Source organism: Gallinula chloropus (genome assembly GCF_964237585.1).
Source record: "Gallinula chloropus genome assembly, chromosome: 22".
Lineage (NCBI taxonomy): Eukaryota > Metazoa > Chordata > Aves > Gruiformes > Rallidae > Gallinula > Gallinula chloropus.
In genome coordinates this window covers 9,449,783-9,466,067 of record NC_140107.1, presented here as the reverse complement: position 1 = coordinate 9,466,067, position 16,285 = coordinate 9,449,783, and the positions used below count along the sequence as shown (strand labels likewise).

Below are 16,285 nucleotides of genomic sequence, written 5' to 3'. Positions count from 1 at the left end.
TCCAGTACTTTCTCACCACCACGAAAGAAACTTCTCCTGAAGAATTAAAATACTTTGTTCCTACAGAGGCTTCCCCTTCAGAGGACGTCTAAGCAGAGAAAAGATCAGCAGGGCTCTCTCTCTGCACCTCTGATACGGAGGAGAAGGAAGATGCTGCATCGCGCCCAGAAGGATGCAAAATGTTGCATCATACAGCAATAGGCGAATGCAAAACATGTGGGGACAGCGTATTGTACCCCTGCCAGATAAGGGCAGAACGACACATGCTCATTCTTCCCTCATTCTCCCAGTTGGGGAGGGAGGAGGGGTGGGAATAAGTAAATAAATAAATAAACGGCGAGGCGTTTACGCGCTCGGTTCCTGCCGGGGGGAGCAGGATTCTTCGGCAGGGGACCAAGAGAAAAGTAACTCGTGTTTTGCTACTTCCAGGGCTCAGCAGGGAGCAGGATGCGGAGCCGAGCGGGGCGGGAGGGAGGGGGGCGAGGGGCTGCTCCCTGCCTCCGCCGCCCTCCGTCCTGCCGCGCCCCGGCCGCACCGTCTGCTCTCGGCAAAGAATCTTCCAGCAAAGCGCACGCAGCCACTTTCCCCTCCGAAGAAGTGACTGATTCGCGCTCAGCGTTACCCCTCGCTCCGGCTCCAGCGCCGGCTCCCTCCCCGGCCGGGCACACGCCCTCCCTCCCTCCCTCCCTCGGCTCCCCGCCGAAGGGCCCTTTTGTGCACGGCAGCCCCGCACCGCGGCGAGAGACGACGGGGCGTCGGCTGCAGCCCGGCCCGAAGCCGCTCTCAGAAGAGCCCGGCGCTCCCGCCCGTCGCCCCGCCTCGGCCCCGGCGGGCTGGGAGGGGGCTGAAAGGGGGGTCCCCGCGCTCCGCACGGCGAGGGGAAAGGGGGTTAAGGGCGGGGGGAGCCCCGAGAGCACCCGGGGAGAGGGGTGCTGAAGGCGGAGCCCCCCCTATTTCCCGCTCCAGCCCGCCAGGGAGGAGCGACCCCGAGCAAGTCGGGGAGGGAAACTTGGAGCCCCCCGGGCGGGAGCGGGCGGGAAAACGGCGGTTGGGGGAGGGGGCGCCACCAGGGACCGGACCGGACCGCACCTCCCCGCCCCGCCGCCTACCTTGACGAAGAGCTCGATGACGGGCTCCTTGTCGCCATCCTTCAGCCCGTTCACCGGCACGGACAGCGCCATGCTCCAGCCTACTCTCGCCTCACCCGCCGCTGCCAGCCGGGACGGCGACGCCTCACGGCTCCGCTCGCCTGGCCCGCCCAAGCCCCAGCAGCTCAGGCGGGGCCAGCGCAAAGGGCGGAGCAAGCGCTGAGGGGCAGGGTCTTCCGTGGCGAGTCCCGGGGCGCAGTGCCGCCTGAGGGCGGGGAGGGGAGGGGGTCCCGGTGGGCAGCGCCGGGAAACGCCCCCGGGGCGGTGGGGGGACGCCCGGGCTGAGGCAGGCGGAGGGCGCTGCCGGCTCCTGGTGCGGTGCCCGATGACCTAACGTCTGGGAGCGGCCTGCTTGGGCCTGGCCTTGGCGGAGGCTGCAGCTCTGTGGGCGCCACCAGGCCAATGCAGGGAGTCGGGGTCCCTCTCGAGGGGTGTCCGTCTGTCTGTCTGTCTGTCCGTCCACCCGCCTGCCACCTCGGCCCCGGAGCTGCAGCCTGCCTCGCCCGTGGGAATCAACCCCAAAACTAGACCCTTCCCTCCCCGGGGTCCCACCACACGGCGAGTGCCTGGGCCAGAGCGGCAGAAAGAGCTGCCTTCCTGGCTGGGGGAACGTCTGTTCCAGAGGCAGGGAGGAGTGTTTCCAGCCCGCTCTCTGCCTCGCTGTTACGGTCAGGGACTGAGGAGCTGGACAGAAAAATACGCAGGAGGGTTGGGTGGGAATGAAATTAAACCGCTTTCCCTTTTTCCCCAGGTCCTTTCACCGAAATAGCAGCAGGCAGCACACAGCCTGCAATCACATTTTCCCCATGCGACTTCGCGCCGGCGGAGCCGGAGCCGTTGTGAACAGAGTGGCTTTTATGCCTCGGCAGCCCCCGCCCTCCCTCCCAGTCCTCCCGTTTTTCGGGAGCTCAGACTCTTTATTTTGAATCGTCTTGAGTTCGGCTGCACCCGAACGTCTCTGCAGAGCCGTTCCCAAGGTGGGACGTGCTGGGTTCTGTGGGATACCCCGAGGTGGCACTGAACGACTTGCAGAGGCAGCTCCCCGCCTTGTCAGCTTTAATGCCGTCTGTGACCCGGCGCTGGGACGAGCCAACCTGTAATTTGTACCCAAATGCATCCGAGCAGCCAGAAATGGCTCCGGATGAAATGGTTACCCAACGGAGCGTTCAGTGGGAATAACAAAAGCTCGTATCTCTCCAGGCATTTTACTACCCATCAGCTCTGTATAACCGGATGTCTTTAAGCAAATGCCATCTTTGAATGTCCTTGGATTGTTCGTCTAGAGCAGGAAAAACTGTCAGCCCGTCTCCCAGTGCTGATAAGGCTGGCCAAAGTCCTCTTTATTCCCATTCTTACAGTTTCTATACAGTTCTCCTCAGCTCAGGGGACTCCCTGGGAGTCGGTGGAAGACTCAGTTTTGTTTTACAGACAGACCAAGGAATCTCACTGATTCACAGGGTGGGACGGTCTAAATTGGGCATCTGTGTGTCACTGTGACCAAACCAATCTGGGAGCAAGGCAGGATCGTGTGGTCCAGCCCTATCCAGGAACCTCCCTGGATAACCACCCTGAAATTAATTGCAGCCTGTCCCACAAAGGACACCGTCTTTAGAATGTGGGTGGGACAGATGGAAGCAAAAAGTGTTTACCTTAAATGGCACTGTCAGAGAAACCTGCCACGAGGAGCAGGCTTGGGGCTTCAGAGTCACGTTTTCACAGAATCCCACAGCTGGAAAAGACCTTTGAGATCATCGAGTTCAACCGTTCCTGTCCTGTGCTAAACCACATCCCTGAGCACCTCATCTCCCAGTCTGTGAAACACACCCAGGGGGGTGACTCAACCCCCTCCCTGGGCAGCCTGTCCAGTGCCCGATAACCCTTTTGGTGAAGAGCTTGGAAGGCCATTGCAGCACGCTGGCAGCAGAGTTGTCATCCTCTGCTGCTTGTTTCATCTCTGCTGGGACAGGCAAGAGCTGAGTCCTGTGAACCAGGGCTGAGCAGCGCAGGATAAGGAGCACTGAGCCAGATCCCCCCGCCCCGGCTCAGCTGAGGACCAAGCCTTCCTCTCTGTGCTTCTCCATCCTCCTTTGCCCAAAGTGCCAAAACCCACAGGGTTTCGTAAACCTTTAAATACTTCCTAACCCTCCCCGAAGCAGAGAACCGCCCACTTCTGAACCGGCGCTGGGTTGAGTTCCAATAGCTCTCCCACGGTGCCACCGAAGGTGGGTGTAAAGCAACAAGTTTGAGGTCTGCGAGGCTCTGGGGGCTTTGTCGTGTTCTACCAGCCACACAAAGGAGCTGCTGGGGCTGTGATTTCCTCACTGCCACCGAATTTCTTCTCTAACAAAAGAGTTTGCTTGCTGTTACCTCGCAGAGCTAATAGCTTATTTCATTTACAGCCTCGCCTGGTGCTTAACATCTTTGCAGTTATTTTACTTTTAGATGACGTTTGCCTGGTTTCCAGCTGCCACCTACCAAGCCCCTCATCCCAGCCAAATAAAACCTAATGATGCTCAGAACAGGTTTGAACATTGCAAGCTCTCCATTATTTCCTAGCTCTGTAATTGCCCCTTCTGTTATTCTCCAAGAGGAGGGTTGGTTGGTTGTTTTTTTTCAACAGAATTACTTACAATTAATTTGGCCCAGCTTTACAAAATAACCAATCAGCCCTCCTAAAGATCCATAGGAAGCATTACCCATCTTCTACAGCTGTGAGGAATGAGGCACAGAAGTTAAATGCCTCATTCAAAGCTGGATTTGCACCTAGTCAGAGATTCTGACCCCCCCCCCCCCACCTCTGCTTAGATCAGTAGGTTGTTCCCTCTGTATTATTTTATGCTGCATTGAGAAGCCTTGTTTCTATTTGGCAGAACAACAAACCGGTGTATTACTGCTTCACCTCTCCAGCCCTTTTGGCCTTTATTGCAGCAATTTTCCATCTCAAACTTTCCAAGTGCTTTTGAAACTGGAGGAATCAGATGCTAAAGATATCGAAGCCAACACTCTCCTGCCCTGGCCCTCGCTGGGCATGTTTAGCAGGTGGAATTTGCTGCTGCATTGACCCCGGGGTTCAGAAATGACTCCTTATTTCTAAGGGGAGTTTGTCAGGCTCTGGAGGAGCTCTGCGTGCAGGTCATCAAGACCAGAGGCATATCCCTCAAAACCAGAGGGCTTCTGAGCATTGTTAAACTGCTTTGAGAAGAGGAGGGTTTGGAAGGCAGGATGCAGCATGGCAGCTCGCTGGACCACCCAGTGCTGGCCACAGCTGGCAGCCAGCGCCTGGCCGGGCAGTCGGGTTCCTTACGGCTCTTCAAGGCTGTGGTGAGGGAAGCTGTGAGAAGAACCTGCCCACAGACACCTATTAAAAGACAGAAACGACGCGCCCTGGTTTAAAAATACCAACATTCTCATTCCAGTGCTAATTCGGGTTCCTGGGCTGGTCTGCAGGCTGGGATGCTGCAGAGTCTTTCCCTGGAGATTTGAAGCGGAAAAGCAGCGGCCGCAGAGCCAGAGACCACGTAACGTGGTCCCAGAGGCGGTGCTGCCCCTTTAGCAGAGTAACCCCACGAGCTCCAGCTCCCCAAAGCCTCCCACCCACACCCCAGGCGAGGTTTTGGGCTCGCTCCATCACCCACCAGCTAGGATGGAGTATTTTTTAACACCGATATTGCCCATCCATATTTTATTACCCCTCTGTTGAGCAGCGCTTGTTGTTCCTGAAGCTGCTCGGAGGGTGTTAGCCTGCCAGATTTACAAGGAGTGCGGGGGAAATACAACTTCTGCTTGTGTCAGACTGTTTGCAGTTTGCTGTAGCTCCCAGCCAGCTGTCCCTAGATGGCTCATTTTCATCCCAGGCGGGTGCCAAATTTTAGCATTAACCGCGGGCACACGGAGCTGGTCCCACGAGGCGCTGAAGCGGAGCAGCACTGCATCGAACCAGAGCCGGTGTTAACATCTGACACTGGTGAAAACCAGAGTGGAAACCAGCTCTATGCTGTGGGATGGGGCGGAATTACAGGAGCAGAGGCTGCAGATCGTGTCCTCACATGGGAAGTTGACTTCATCCCACAATTTCTGGGTTGCTCCTCTTTTGTGTGGTCCAAGGGATGGCAGCTCCGAGCTGCAGGTTGGAGGACTGAATGTTTCTAAGAAACGTTAATCAAGAACTTTTGGTGTTGGTAATTGCAGCTTGGAGTCATTGAACAATCGATGTACTTTCCATGCAATAGCACGCTGCTTTTTTCTTCTGGTTACTGGCATATGGTCCTTACCCCAGGGAGCTGGACGGTAATTAATGCATTTTGTGGTTAAATGTTTGGACTCAGCATCTCACGGCGCCCGAGGAGAAGGGAAAGAGACAAAGCAGGCATTGTCTGCAGGTTTCCCTGGGCTGCCTTAGGTCCCCTCCATGGAGGCACGGTGGGGGCAGGTTTCCGGGAACGCTGACACAGGCAGAGTTTTCACCTCCCTTCCTTTAGTGTTGCTGAAACACAGGGTGGGGGGAAGTTAAACTGCTTGGCAGCTGCCCGCTTGTGAAGGTGATATCCAAGGAGGGGAAAAGGAAAGTTGGCTCTCAGGACCACACATACAACACGAGTAATTGAATGCCTGACTCTCCTCTTTCAGCCGAGACTGTTGCCATGCCTCTCGTCGCCTCTCTGTGTATTTCCCACTGTCCTACTTTTAAAATCCAGATGCCAACCTTTTCTCTACTGGCAGCTTCAGGGAAAAAAAGATTTCAGCTTCACTTTTTTGTACAAAGGGACCTGGTAAGGACCAAGATGCAAAATTCGAGCCTCAGCTAAGCATAAAGGGAGCCAGAGCCGAGTCTGGGCACGGGGAAACCTCCCAGGACACATCCCTACGGCAGCACTACACACACACACACACACACACACACCAGGAGTTCCTTCAAGAAAAACCCCAAAATCTATTTCAGTTCTGCTTTTAAAATTTATTTGGGAAAAAGGAGGATGCAGTTTCCTGTGTGTGCTTAAAGAAAATCTCTGTTTCCCCACCCTTATGTATAGAAGTTGCCTATAAGTAAATAAGTTAAGGTCACTGGTTGTTTTAAGGTTAGTTTCTGGGTCACTCAAAGACCTGCAGTGATAACTTGGCTCAGTTGAATTAAAAACAGCTTCTCAAAAGATGAAAATACTGAGTTTGCCCAGGCTCAGTTGAGTAAATGGTTCAATGGGCCACACTACCCTGAAGCACCGCGATCGAATGCCACCACCCAGCTTTCCTGCTGAATTTCTCTCATCTGAAAAGCTGGAAAGTCACCAGTAGCTGGGGATGCCTCTAATGAACTCTTCCCATTATATCCCAGCAGCTCCCAGCTGGGTGTCAACACTGCAGACTGGCTTCTGTCACGATGGGTAAATGGAAGAAATGCTGTTTGATGTGGCTTCTTAATGGGCTGCAAGTTCTGTGAAAGACCCCCAGGGAAGCCACGGTGCAGAGAGCCAGCCCGCAGCACCCACAGCCTCTCGTGTCCCATGTGCTGCATTGTGTGTGAGCAGAGAGTGGAAGCACCAGCCCCTTCCCCATCTTTCATCAGCCTGAAAACAGCATCTGCAGAGCATCAGCCCAATTAACATAATGACACAAAGCCAGAATATTTTCTCTCTGGGTGCAGGATAAAATCAGAACAAAAAAAACGCCAACAAAACCCCCAAATCCATCACCAAAACCTCTTTATCCCCGTGCTTCCCTGATCCAAAAGCTTGCTATCAGCCTGGGACACCTGATAATCCACCCCAATTTTTCACAAGACCGATGCCTTTACCAACACAAACCACTCCATGTGTTTTCTTCTCAGCAAAGCTAGCACTGACATTCTCTGCCCCATAGGGAAGCTTCAAGCAGGGGAGAAGCCCTGGAAGGAGCCAAGGGGGCTGCGTTCTGCTCCAGAGGGGTTGCCGTGTGGACATGGGACGGTGTGTGGGGCTGGGAGCCAGCAAGGGGGGAGGACAAAGCAAAGCTGCAGCGAGGAGCCACAGCTCATTTCACTGCACTACGTGTGAACTCAACCTGCACCCAGGGTCTGGGGTCTCTTTGTTGCCATACTGCACGCTGGGAGTGAAATGGGCTCTGCCCCCACCTGTCAGAACTGGGTGCAGCCCTGGGGTGGGTGGGCAGGATGCGGGCTGGGAGATACAGGCAGTGCTGGACCATCACGCCAGAGCATCTCCCTGAGCACTTCCCTGTTCCCAGGGCCAGAATGTGCAAGGGGGAGTAGGTCCTGGCTCTAGCCCTGGGGGAGACATGTGTCCTGCCCCAGGCAAGGAGAACATCAGTGTCCTCCAGTGCCCCCACCACGAGCCTTGGATCTGGATGTGGCGCTGGGGTAACACCCCCCCTGCTGTCAGCACAAAAGCCCCTTTATGGTGCGGTGCCGTTTCGGCGGCCCCTTTCCGCCCCTTTCACCTGGCAGCGGCTCTGGCTGTTCCTGCAGCCCGACACATGAAGTCCCTCAGCAGCTCTTGGAAGCACCCAAACCATCGCTCTGGGCACATTTCACCCCCAAGGCCCACCTGGCAGTGGGACGCTGATGTGACCTCGCACCTCCCCAGAACACCATGAGAACAAAGCCAGAAATCCATCAGGGAGCCAACCTGCTCCACACTAACGGCACTAACACGGAGCTGACTCAGGCGGTGACACGATGGACGCTGATTTTATTTCCTCTGATCTGAGTCATGGTGGAAGGAGCCAGATCTTTGGGGTTTGTTTTTTTTCAAAAGACTCCAGAAAGCAAAGGAAACATGGTCAGGACCTGCAGCCAAGATCTCACCGTTCTACCAGGGCCTAGAAACAATCTTTTTTTATAAAATTCTTTGCATTGCAGCAGCATGTATAATGCTGGCAGCTCTGTAACACAGCGACAGAAACTCCTCCACCTTCTTCAAACCCTGCAGCGACACAGCGGTGCCAAAGGAATGACATCCCAAAGCCTCGATGTGCCCACAGCAGGACAGAGATCTGAACCAAACCTCTGGAGTCACAACTCAGAGACTCACAGCAGCAGCTGCAGCCCTTGCTGGAGCCACGTTTGCCCTGCAGACAGGAAGAACGACACCTCCCACAGGGCAGAACCAAACATTTCCCCAATCTTCCCCTTCCAGGAGCTGGTTATCTGCAGCACCTGCTCAGGCTCGACCTGCTCAGGCTGCAATTCTGGTATTTCTGAATGCAGGGTATTTGATTTTGCAATTTTAATCATAACCTCTTCAGCCCCATGGTTCTTCTGTGCCACAATCACTGGAAGATGCTCTCTGGGCTCCTACGAAGTGAAGGGGCTGCAGCCATGGCCAGGAGCTGCAGCCACTCTGGCCAGCCTCAGCCTGTCCCATGCATGGCCTGCTGCCAGACACGTTTTGGGGACAGCCATGGGGGTGCTGGTTTTGCCACTTGCTCTTACCCCTGCAGCTCTAAATCCTCATTCCTCTTGTCTGTCCCTCCCCTTACCCAGGTTTGGGATCTGGCACCAGCCCCACGGGGTCTTTAGAGAAAGTGTTAATAGAATGAATGAACCTGAAGCCCTGTGGTTTTCTCAGGGGCTCCCTGGCCTCGCCACAGCAAAGTCAGCTCTTTAACTGCCAAAAGAGCTCCAGACATCAGAAAGCAGCTGACAGCACAAGCATTGCCCAGTATTTCATCAAGAGGAACCTTCAGTATGCCTGCAAGGAGTGTAAAGCCCCTCTATGATGGGGAAACTGAGGCAGGAGGGATCTCGTGAGTTACCCAGCTTCACACAGTGAGTCAGCATCCCCAGCTCAGGACCAAGTTCATCTCCCACCTCCTCCCCCAGTGAAAAACACCCAGAGAAGGACACAGAACAGTAAATTAGATTAACATTTGCTGCAGCCAGCAGCGGAAGGCGCTGAACGCTGTGCTGAGGGCAGGGAGGAAGGCAGCAGCAGCTGGAGAAGGACCAAGTCCCCACTGGCAACACGGCCGACCTTGAGACAAGGTGCTCCGTGCGCGCGGCGTGAGTGCTGTAGTAAAGCCCCACGGCTGGAGAGCAGCCCCGGCAGCGGGTCCGGAGCCGCGGGAGTGACGTAGCTCTTCGGGTGCTCTGAAATAGTCTGATGGCCCTTGGGTGGGTGAAGGGCTTTTATTCAACAGAGAGATTTACCCTGCGGTGCCCCCTGGCATAGGCCCCGTGCCCCTGGAGATGCTCTCCTCCCAAGTAATTCCCTCATCGCCCATAAAACCCCTGGGTCACCCCCTTTTCACCCAACTACCTTCACTTCCCTCTGTCCTGGATAACAGCGAGGTGTCCGCTTTCCCCGTCTGGAAAGAAGAGTTGAAGTTGAAAGCACAGTCTGCCTCCTCCCGCAGCGGTGAGAACGGCTCCCTTTATCCTCCTGCATAAATAATAGAAGGATTCATTCACATGCCTGTAATAGATTCAAAAATAAATAAGAAAGAGCTCAATTTTGTTTTGCCAATCATGCACTTAATGTAATTTCCCCTTCTCGTCCCCTTGCGCCAGTGCACGCGGGCTCGCACGGATTTTAATAAGCTGGAAAGGTGCCAAACCAGTTCTGTCTCATTAAAAAAATATCATGGCACTGACAAAGGTGATTTTTTTCACCTCAGTAGTCAAATCCACTGGTTGAATTAAAATCCAGCCGATGGAAAGACTAGCAATTTTTAATGGGTGCATTCCCCCCCTCCAGGAGAGGGGAAATATGGGGGGTTATTCACAAAGAGTTTGAAATTTTAAAACCTGAATGAGGAATTACAAAAATCTATTGCCCATCCCCAGCCAAATCCCCTCAGCAGCGCCTGGGCTCAGGCTCAGCCTGTCACACCAAGGACACTCAGCTCTCTGGCCACACAGGCTGGGCCAGGGCGAGAGGCCACAAAGGCAGCTGAGGTTTGTGCTGCTGGGGACAGCCCGGAGCCGGACACGGCATCAGCACAGGTCAGGGGTGGGGAGAAACCTCAAAGGAAGCTCTGGCCAAGCAGATAAGTGACACACGTGCTGTGGTGAGCCCGGCCGCGCGAGCTGAAGCTTCTCTCCAGGCGCCGTCCCCGAGCTGAGTTTGGAAGCCAAAACTCCACTTGTTTCAGTGTAGCCCCAACAATTTACACGAGCTGCAGCTCTGCCCCCAGGTTTAACACAAAGCTCTGGCCAAGGGGTTGAACAATTCTTTCTCCCCAGAGTTGCTTTCCCAAGACAAGAGGAATAATAACACAGAAAAGGCCTAAGTAAAACCAAAGGATGCAGAATGCCTCAGGCTGGGATTCACAGCATCACCTGCCCCTGCCTGGGATTAGCAGACATGGGATTAGCAGACATGTAAATGTACATGGACCGGCCCCACTCCTCTCACACAGCCAGGAAGAGCAACCTGAGCAGCCAACCTTTTGTTCGACCCCATCCTTCCCCGCTTCTCCTGCGCCTGGATTTATTACCTTAATGCAACGGCGCTATCGGTCTCTGAGCAGGTTGCATCTCACACCGTATCGCTGTTGGGTGCCAGCGCTGCAGCCCTCATGGCTGGGCCACCGGCTCCTGCCTGCTCCCATCTCATCTCGCTTCTCCTGCGGGGTGACAGCTGCTCCCACCGCACACGGCTGGGCTCAGCGCTGCGCACAAAGGCGCCATTGATTTCGCCAGCGATGGCTCGAGGGGCAACGGCATCCTGCCTTTGTGTAGGAGGAAGCAGGCGGCCAGACCCCCCCACATCCCTTCTGCTGTTTAACTCGTTACACGGAGCGTGGCAGCGTGTCCTGGCTGCGGAAACAGATGTGGGAGTTAGAAACAATTCCCGTCCTCCATCCCGGGCTGTGAACCCCTCTGTGGTCCCACACAACTGGGTGCAGCCCGTGTGAACCCCGAGGGATTGATCCTGCGTAAGGAAACGACCATTCTTGGGGAATCTGCCACAACACAAACTGTAGAGATAATTACTTCATGATTAAAACCCCTGGCACTAAAGGCTCAGTGCCATCCATCCCCAGTGGCAAAGCCTGTCCCCGAGCTGCCGGGGAGCTGTGCTCCCAGCACCGGTCCCGCTTCGGGAGCCAGCGCCTGCTTTCCTGCAGCGCTGATGGCTGAGGTTATCCCAAACCACCTCTGCAGAAAACAAAAGCAAAACTTTGCTAAACAAATGGGTGCGTATGGCACAAAGGTGGCTGCCGTCACTGTGAGTCACCCTGCCCTTTAATCCCAGTTTCACCCAGCCAGATCAGGGCGTCAAACACTGACCCACCTTTCCCAGGGAGTCGGGCACGACCCATTATAAAATACGACACTCCCAGCTAAGGAAATATTTTCACAGCATTTCCCCTCGCTGGGACACTCTGTGCCTTACCCTCTTGCTGCTCAGGGACAGCAGCAAAGCTCCCAGGAAGCACACTGCAGCTCTTGGGCTTAAACAAAGACAAAGAAGAGGCAAGAAAAAACCCCTCTTTTCCAGTTGTACTTTTAGCTCTGTGACAAACTGGCTGTGAACCTTCTCCCTTAAGCAACAGCTTTCGGTTCATCCTGACAAGTGAGATACAGGTAAAAGCAAAGGTTGAAAATTTAACGGACTGGCTCCTCTGAACACCAGCTGGAGCCAGCTTTGCTAGTCCAGACTTAGAGATCACCTGAAAGGTTGAGGCTGTCCCCAGCTCCTCTGCTGTCTTGCCTCCAACAGCCCCAAATTTCCTTCAGCATCAGCCACAGAACTATCGGGCTGCGAGCTCCTGGCTCTACCTTGCTCCAGAAGGGAGGGGCAGAACCAATGCTCCTTCTTAGCCTGCTTGAATTTATTCAAATGACTAACTTTAATTCTGGTTTAAATAAGCAGACAAGAAGCATCTTTTCAATTACTCTGTTTTATCCCATTCTGCAGTTGTGGTCTCATTTTTCTTAGAGAAGGCACCTGTGTGACCTTTCAGCCTGTGATTTACAGTTCTGTCATTTCCTGACTCTGAATTTGAGGCTGGTTTTGGTAAACGTGATGCACAGTCCCTGCACACTCACATGGTGCAGAATTTAAGAGTTTTGGTAAAGTTGGGTAGGTTTAACTCTTTTTCTTTGTCAAAGCCATCAATGTTTTTTTCCATGTGCTGCATCAGCAAACAGGGCAAAGGTTAGGATGAGTGCTACTCCCTTCTCGCAGCACAAAGACATTAAAACTTTCTCAGCACCAAAGAACCCCAACTTAAAAGACTATTTTAGAAACATCTTTAACACTTTTCTGTCAGCACAACACCCAAAGCTCGTGGTGTTTGGGTCACAGAGTCAAGTTCCACACACCCCTGTTCTTAAAAGGAGGCTTCACGCCCAGGTTCTTGTGTCCTCCTCTGAAAGCTTTTATGCTGAGTCACTTTTCAGAAGGTCGCTATAAATTAGACTCTAACGGATATGATTTGAAACAGTGATTCTTCTTAAACCATGCTGACATCTCACTCTGATTTAGATGGGGAGATGCAGTTAGAGGCTGCCTTTCCCCCCACCATTCTGCCCTCCTGCTCCCAGCCAGCTCCCGTCTCCACTTTTTTAAGGACATCCCAAAGACAGAGCCCTGCAATAACCACAGAAAAACCCCAAATAAATTCCTTTAATGGTAAAACCACCCCAACCCTCTGGGCTGAATCCCTCTGAACATCTTGAGCTGCATCCGAGTCACCCACAGAGCACCCCGCTTGCGTCAGTTCCCCTCACCCAACCCTGCAAACCAGCCCCACATCGCTGACCAAGAGAGTAAAACAGTAAGAACCATCCCTCTGAACAAAGTCAGGGCACCTCCAGCTGCAGAGTGGGTCTTCTGCTATTTTAAGGTCAATTCAATGCAGTCCCACTCTTCCCGGACGTGTTCCCAAGCTCAACCCACGTGCAGGACTGGGCGTAGAACAAACCTGCCCAGGTATTTGCAGAGCGATTGCCTCCAGGCAACCAAGGAAGCAAACACAGATTATCACGTTACCTGTAAGATCTTTAAGGATGATGGATGTGAGCTGAGCTTCTCTCTTACTAGAAGGATATGCTGAGTCAAGTCAGAACTAAAGCTGAACAAGAGAAAACGTCCCTTTCCTTTGAGCAGAACCTCGCCTGAAACAAGGATGGTGCTACAAGAGAAATGGTTTGTGCATCACATTCAAGAGGCAACATTTGGTCTGTGCTTTAAGCAACTGAGCATCAGATTCCCAAGACTAAAAGAGCTCAAGTAAGAGTCCCTGTGACAGGACATCATCCATCGCCAGTCGGCCTGGGCAACCATCTCCATCTGCTCACTGAACAGGCTGGAGCCGTTACCTCTCTGAACTCCTAAGAGAGCTGAAGTAAAGTTCAAAAGTCAAACTGCTGATTGAAATCTGGAAACACACAACAGTCTGCACCATTGTTGTCAGACTTAATTGTGTTTTTATCAGCCATAAAGACACGTTCTACTTTCACGGTAATTTATTACAGGGACTGGGACCTGGTCAGAGAAGCCATTCCACAGGGAAGTTCTGTGAGCGTGACGGGGAGGGAAGCAAGAGGGAAAGGGAGTGAAGCAAAGGGAGCTGGCAAGGCACAGGGAGGGTTACACCAGGGAGCACCAGGTCTCCCTCACCCACCGGTGCCTGCTGAAGGGACTGGAGTGGTGCCAGGAGAGCCTGGCTGGGTACTTACGTGACGTGTCACACCCGCTCTGAGCAGACCCAGCAAGGTTTGAGCAGCAGGTGATCCTGTACTGAAACAGAAGTTATGACACAACAGGCAAAACCAAACTCAATCCTGCTGCTCCTCCCAGCACAGCCGGCACCAGCCCCGCTCCCACTCTGCTCCAGGCTGCCAGGAGGATTCCTGTGTCAGATGATGTGGAGATGACCACAGCAGAGCTTTAATGTGCTGAATTTTAGTTACAGCTCCAAGCACAGGGCTCGGCCCTAGCACCATTACTTGCCTTCCAGGGAGTACCTGGCACTCCCACGTTAGTCCATCCACAGTTCTAAGGCCATTTTGGGATTAGTTTCAGGGTGAACAACTGCAGTAGGGAAGCTCAGGAAGCTGCTGCCCACAGCATTCCCAGGGCAGATGCCTGCTGTCACACAAGTGGAAAGATTTACTAATCCAACACAGAGTTTCTATCAGCCTCAGTCCTGCACCCAGCCCTGCTATTGTCCCACCTGTTGACATAACAAACACATCTGTCTTTATTCTGCACCACAGATATTGACCTGACACTGAGTCACTTCAAATTGACGTTCGGCCCTGTGGACTCATTTTCATCTAAGTTATACAGACAGATTAAATTTTAATGTATCTTTTTGCAGTTAGATATAGTTATTCCAGCAAGTCACTTATCCAAACCCATGTACCTGACATTTCAGGAAGGGAGCCTTGATTAATGAGCAAACATACAGCACTTCAGGATAAACAGAGCGAGATTCACACACCAGAGGTTCTACCATGTGCCAACCTATTCGGTTACTTTCTGAACTACAGGAGGCAAATAAACGGGTTGCAAAACAAGAGATAAAGGTTAGCCAAGACTCTGCAAACAGATCAGACAGGTTCAGAGGATGGGATGTCAATGGCAGAGATCAAGAAGGAATTCAGGGATGGGTGTCAACAGTTCACCAGGACAAGGCTGCACAGTGCAGACACAGCAGGGTGACTTTGTACCGACTTCAGAGCAGCAAGGGCAGTGCAACAGCTGAGGAGAAGGCTCAGCTATTGTCTGACAGGGTTCTGAGCACACAGCTAGGTCAGGAATTAAAGTATTAAATACAATTTAGAAAGAGAGTTCATTGCTCTTTTAAAACTTGTACCATTTTTTATGGATAGATGTTACTGAAGAAAAGAAGGAGGGAGCACCCAACAATGGCAACTCCAAGGGAGAGCAAAGGTGGGGAAGCCCTGGCAGACCTGCAGAGGTCCAGCCCAGAACAGGGACAGCCAGGACCAAAGGGCCATCCTGGAGGCAGAAGATGAAAAGCAGGTGTAAGGGAAGATAAGCAGCCAGTGACTCGGGGGCTGAACTTCTTTAAACAACTTCTATTATAGTCCCAAAATGAAAAGGCACACAGATGTCAGGAAACCCAGATGAAAGGAAGATTGGGATTATGAAGAATGAGGCACTAACTCCTGGGGAAGGTCACACATGTACAACCTTTTACAGCTAAAGTTCAGAATCATCTGTGCTGCCAAGCAACACACAGGGAGGGAAAAGAGAACAAGGCAGAGTGGCACAACGCATCGTGCAGTTCTGTAGTCTCATAAGCACCAAATTCACTCAGATGTACTTCTTAAATGGATTTGTCCAGAAGGTTCTTGGAATTTATTATACACCTTTAATAACAGATAACTCAACATTCAAGTCTTGTTGAACTAAGTTTACAAGCACTTTCGCATACAACGTATACTTAGGCAAAGAAACAAAAGATTCAGCATATAAGGAAGTGCAGAAGGATAAAGATATCCCCTTCCACCCAGTATCTACAGAATACCTGGTTTACCTGGAAACCCTACATGATGACAGGTAAAAAGACTAATCCAATATCTACACTCAATTGCACACGTCACATCTACTTCAGATGCAGGACAGAAGTTTCCAGAAGCACGTTCCATTCCTCCTCCCAGAGGAACCTCAATATCAGAGCTGATTTGATTTCCTGAACAGAGCTTGAATTTTTTTTAAAAAAAATTCAACAGGAGCAAACCAGCAAGTTTCAAATATGACAATGAGAAAGGCAGGAAGCCACCAGGACTCTCTAGATGAGCACTCCAACCAGCATTTACATGACTAAAGCTCGTTAACCCAAGTTAATACAACCCCTGCCACTGGGGTTAGGGTGTTTTTTTTTTGCAGGACCTTGAATCATATTGCTGGCTGTGACAAGCAACTCTCACCAGCAAATCCTCTGTTGGCTGGTTTTAAGCTTATCCATCCTACCAAAGCTCTGACCAGGTAAGTTTTTTTTCCTCCTGCGTTGCAAGAACATGATCCAAACACAACAGGAGCCTCACTGAGTTAACAGGGGCTCTTTCCTGCTCCCCTCCCCAGGCCAGTTAACAAGGAGGCCCCAGTTTTTCAGAAGCCAGCATACTGGCTCAAATACTGTTTCCACATCTGTGATTCTTTAACCCTGTACAAAAGGCGGGCGATTAGCAAATGTAAATGTTCATATAAAAATAGCCAACA

The 16,285-nt window shown here is 52.5% G+C and overlaps 1 protein-coding gene across 1 annotated transcript in view; it reads right to left on the bottom strand.

The window, feature by feature from the left end:
• The window catches only part of CLIC4 (chloride intracellular channel 4), a 29,553-nt gene extending 28,331 nt beyond the window's left edge, over window positions 1-1,222 (bottom strand). The window contains exon 1 of the mRNA XM_084274185.1: window positions 1,110-1,222. Coding sequence (XP_084130311.1) covers window positions 1,110-1,181 — 72 coding nt within the window. The 5' untranslated portion in view covers window positions 1,182-1,222. The remainder of the gene's footprint in view (window positions 1-1,109) is intronic.
• Between the last annotated feature and the right edge of the window lie 15,063 nt (window positions 1,223-16,285).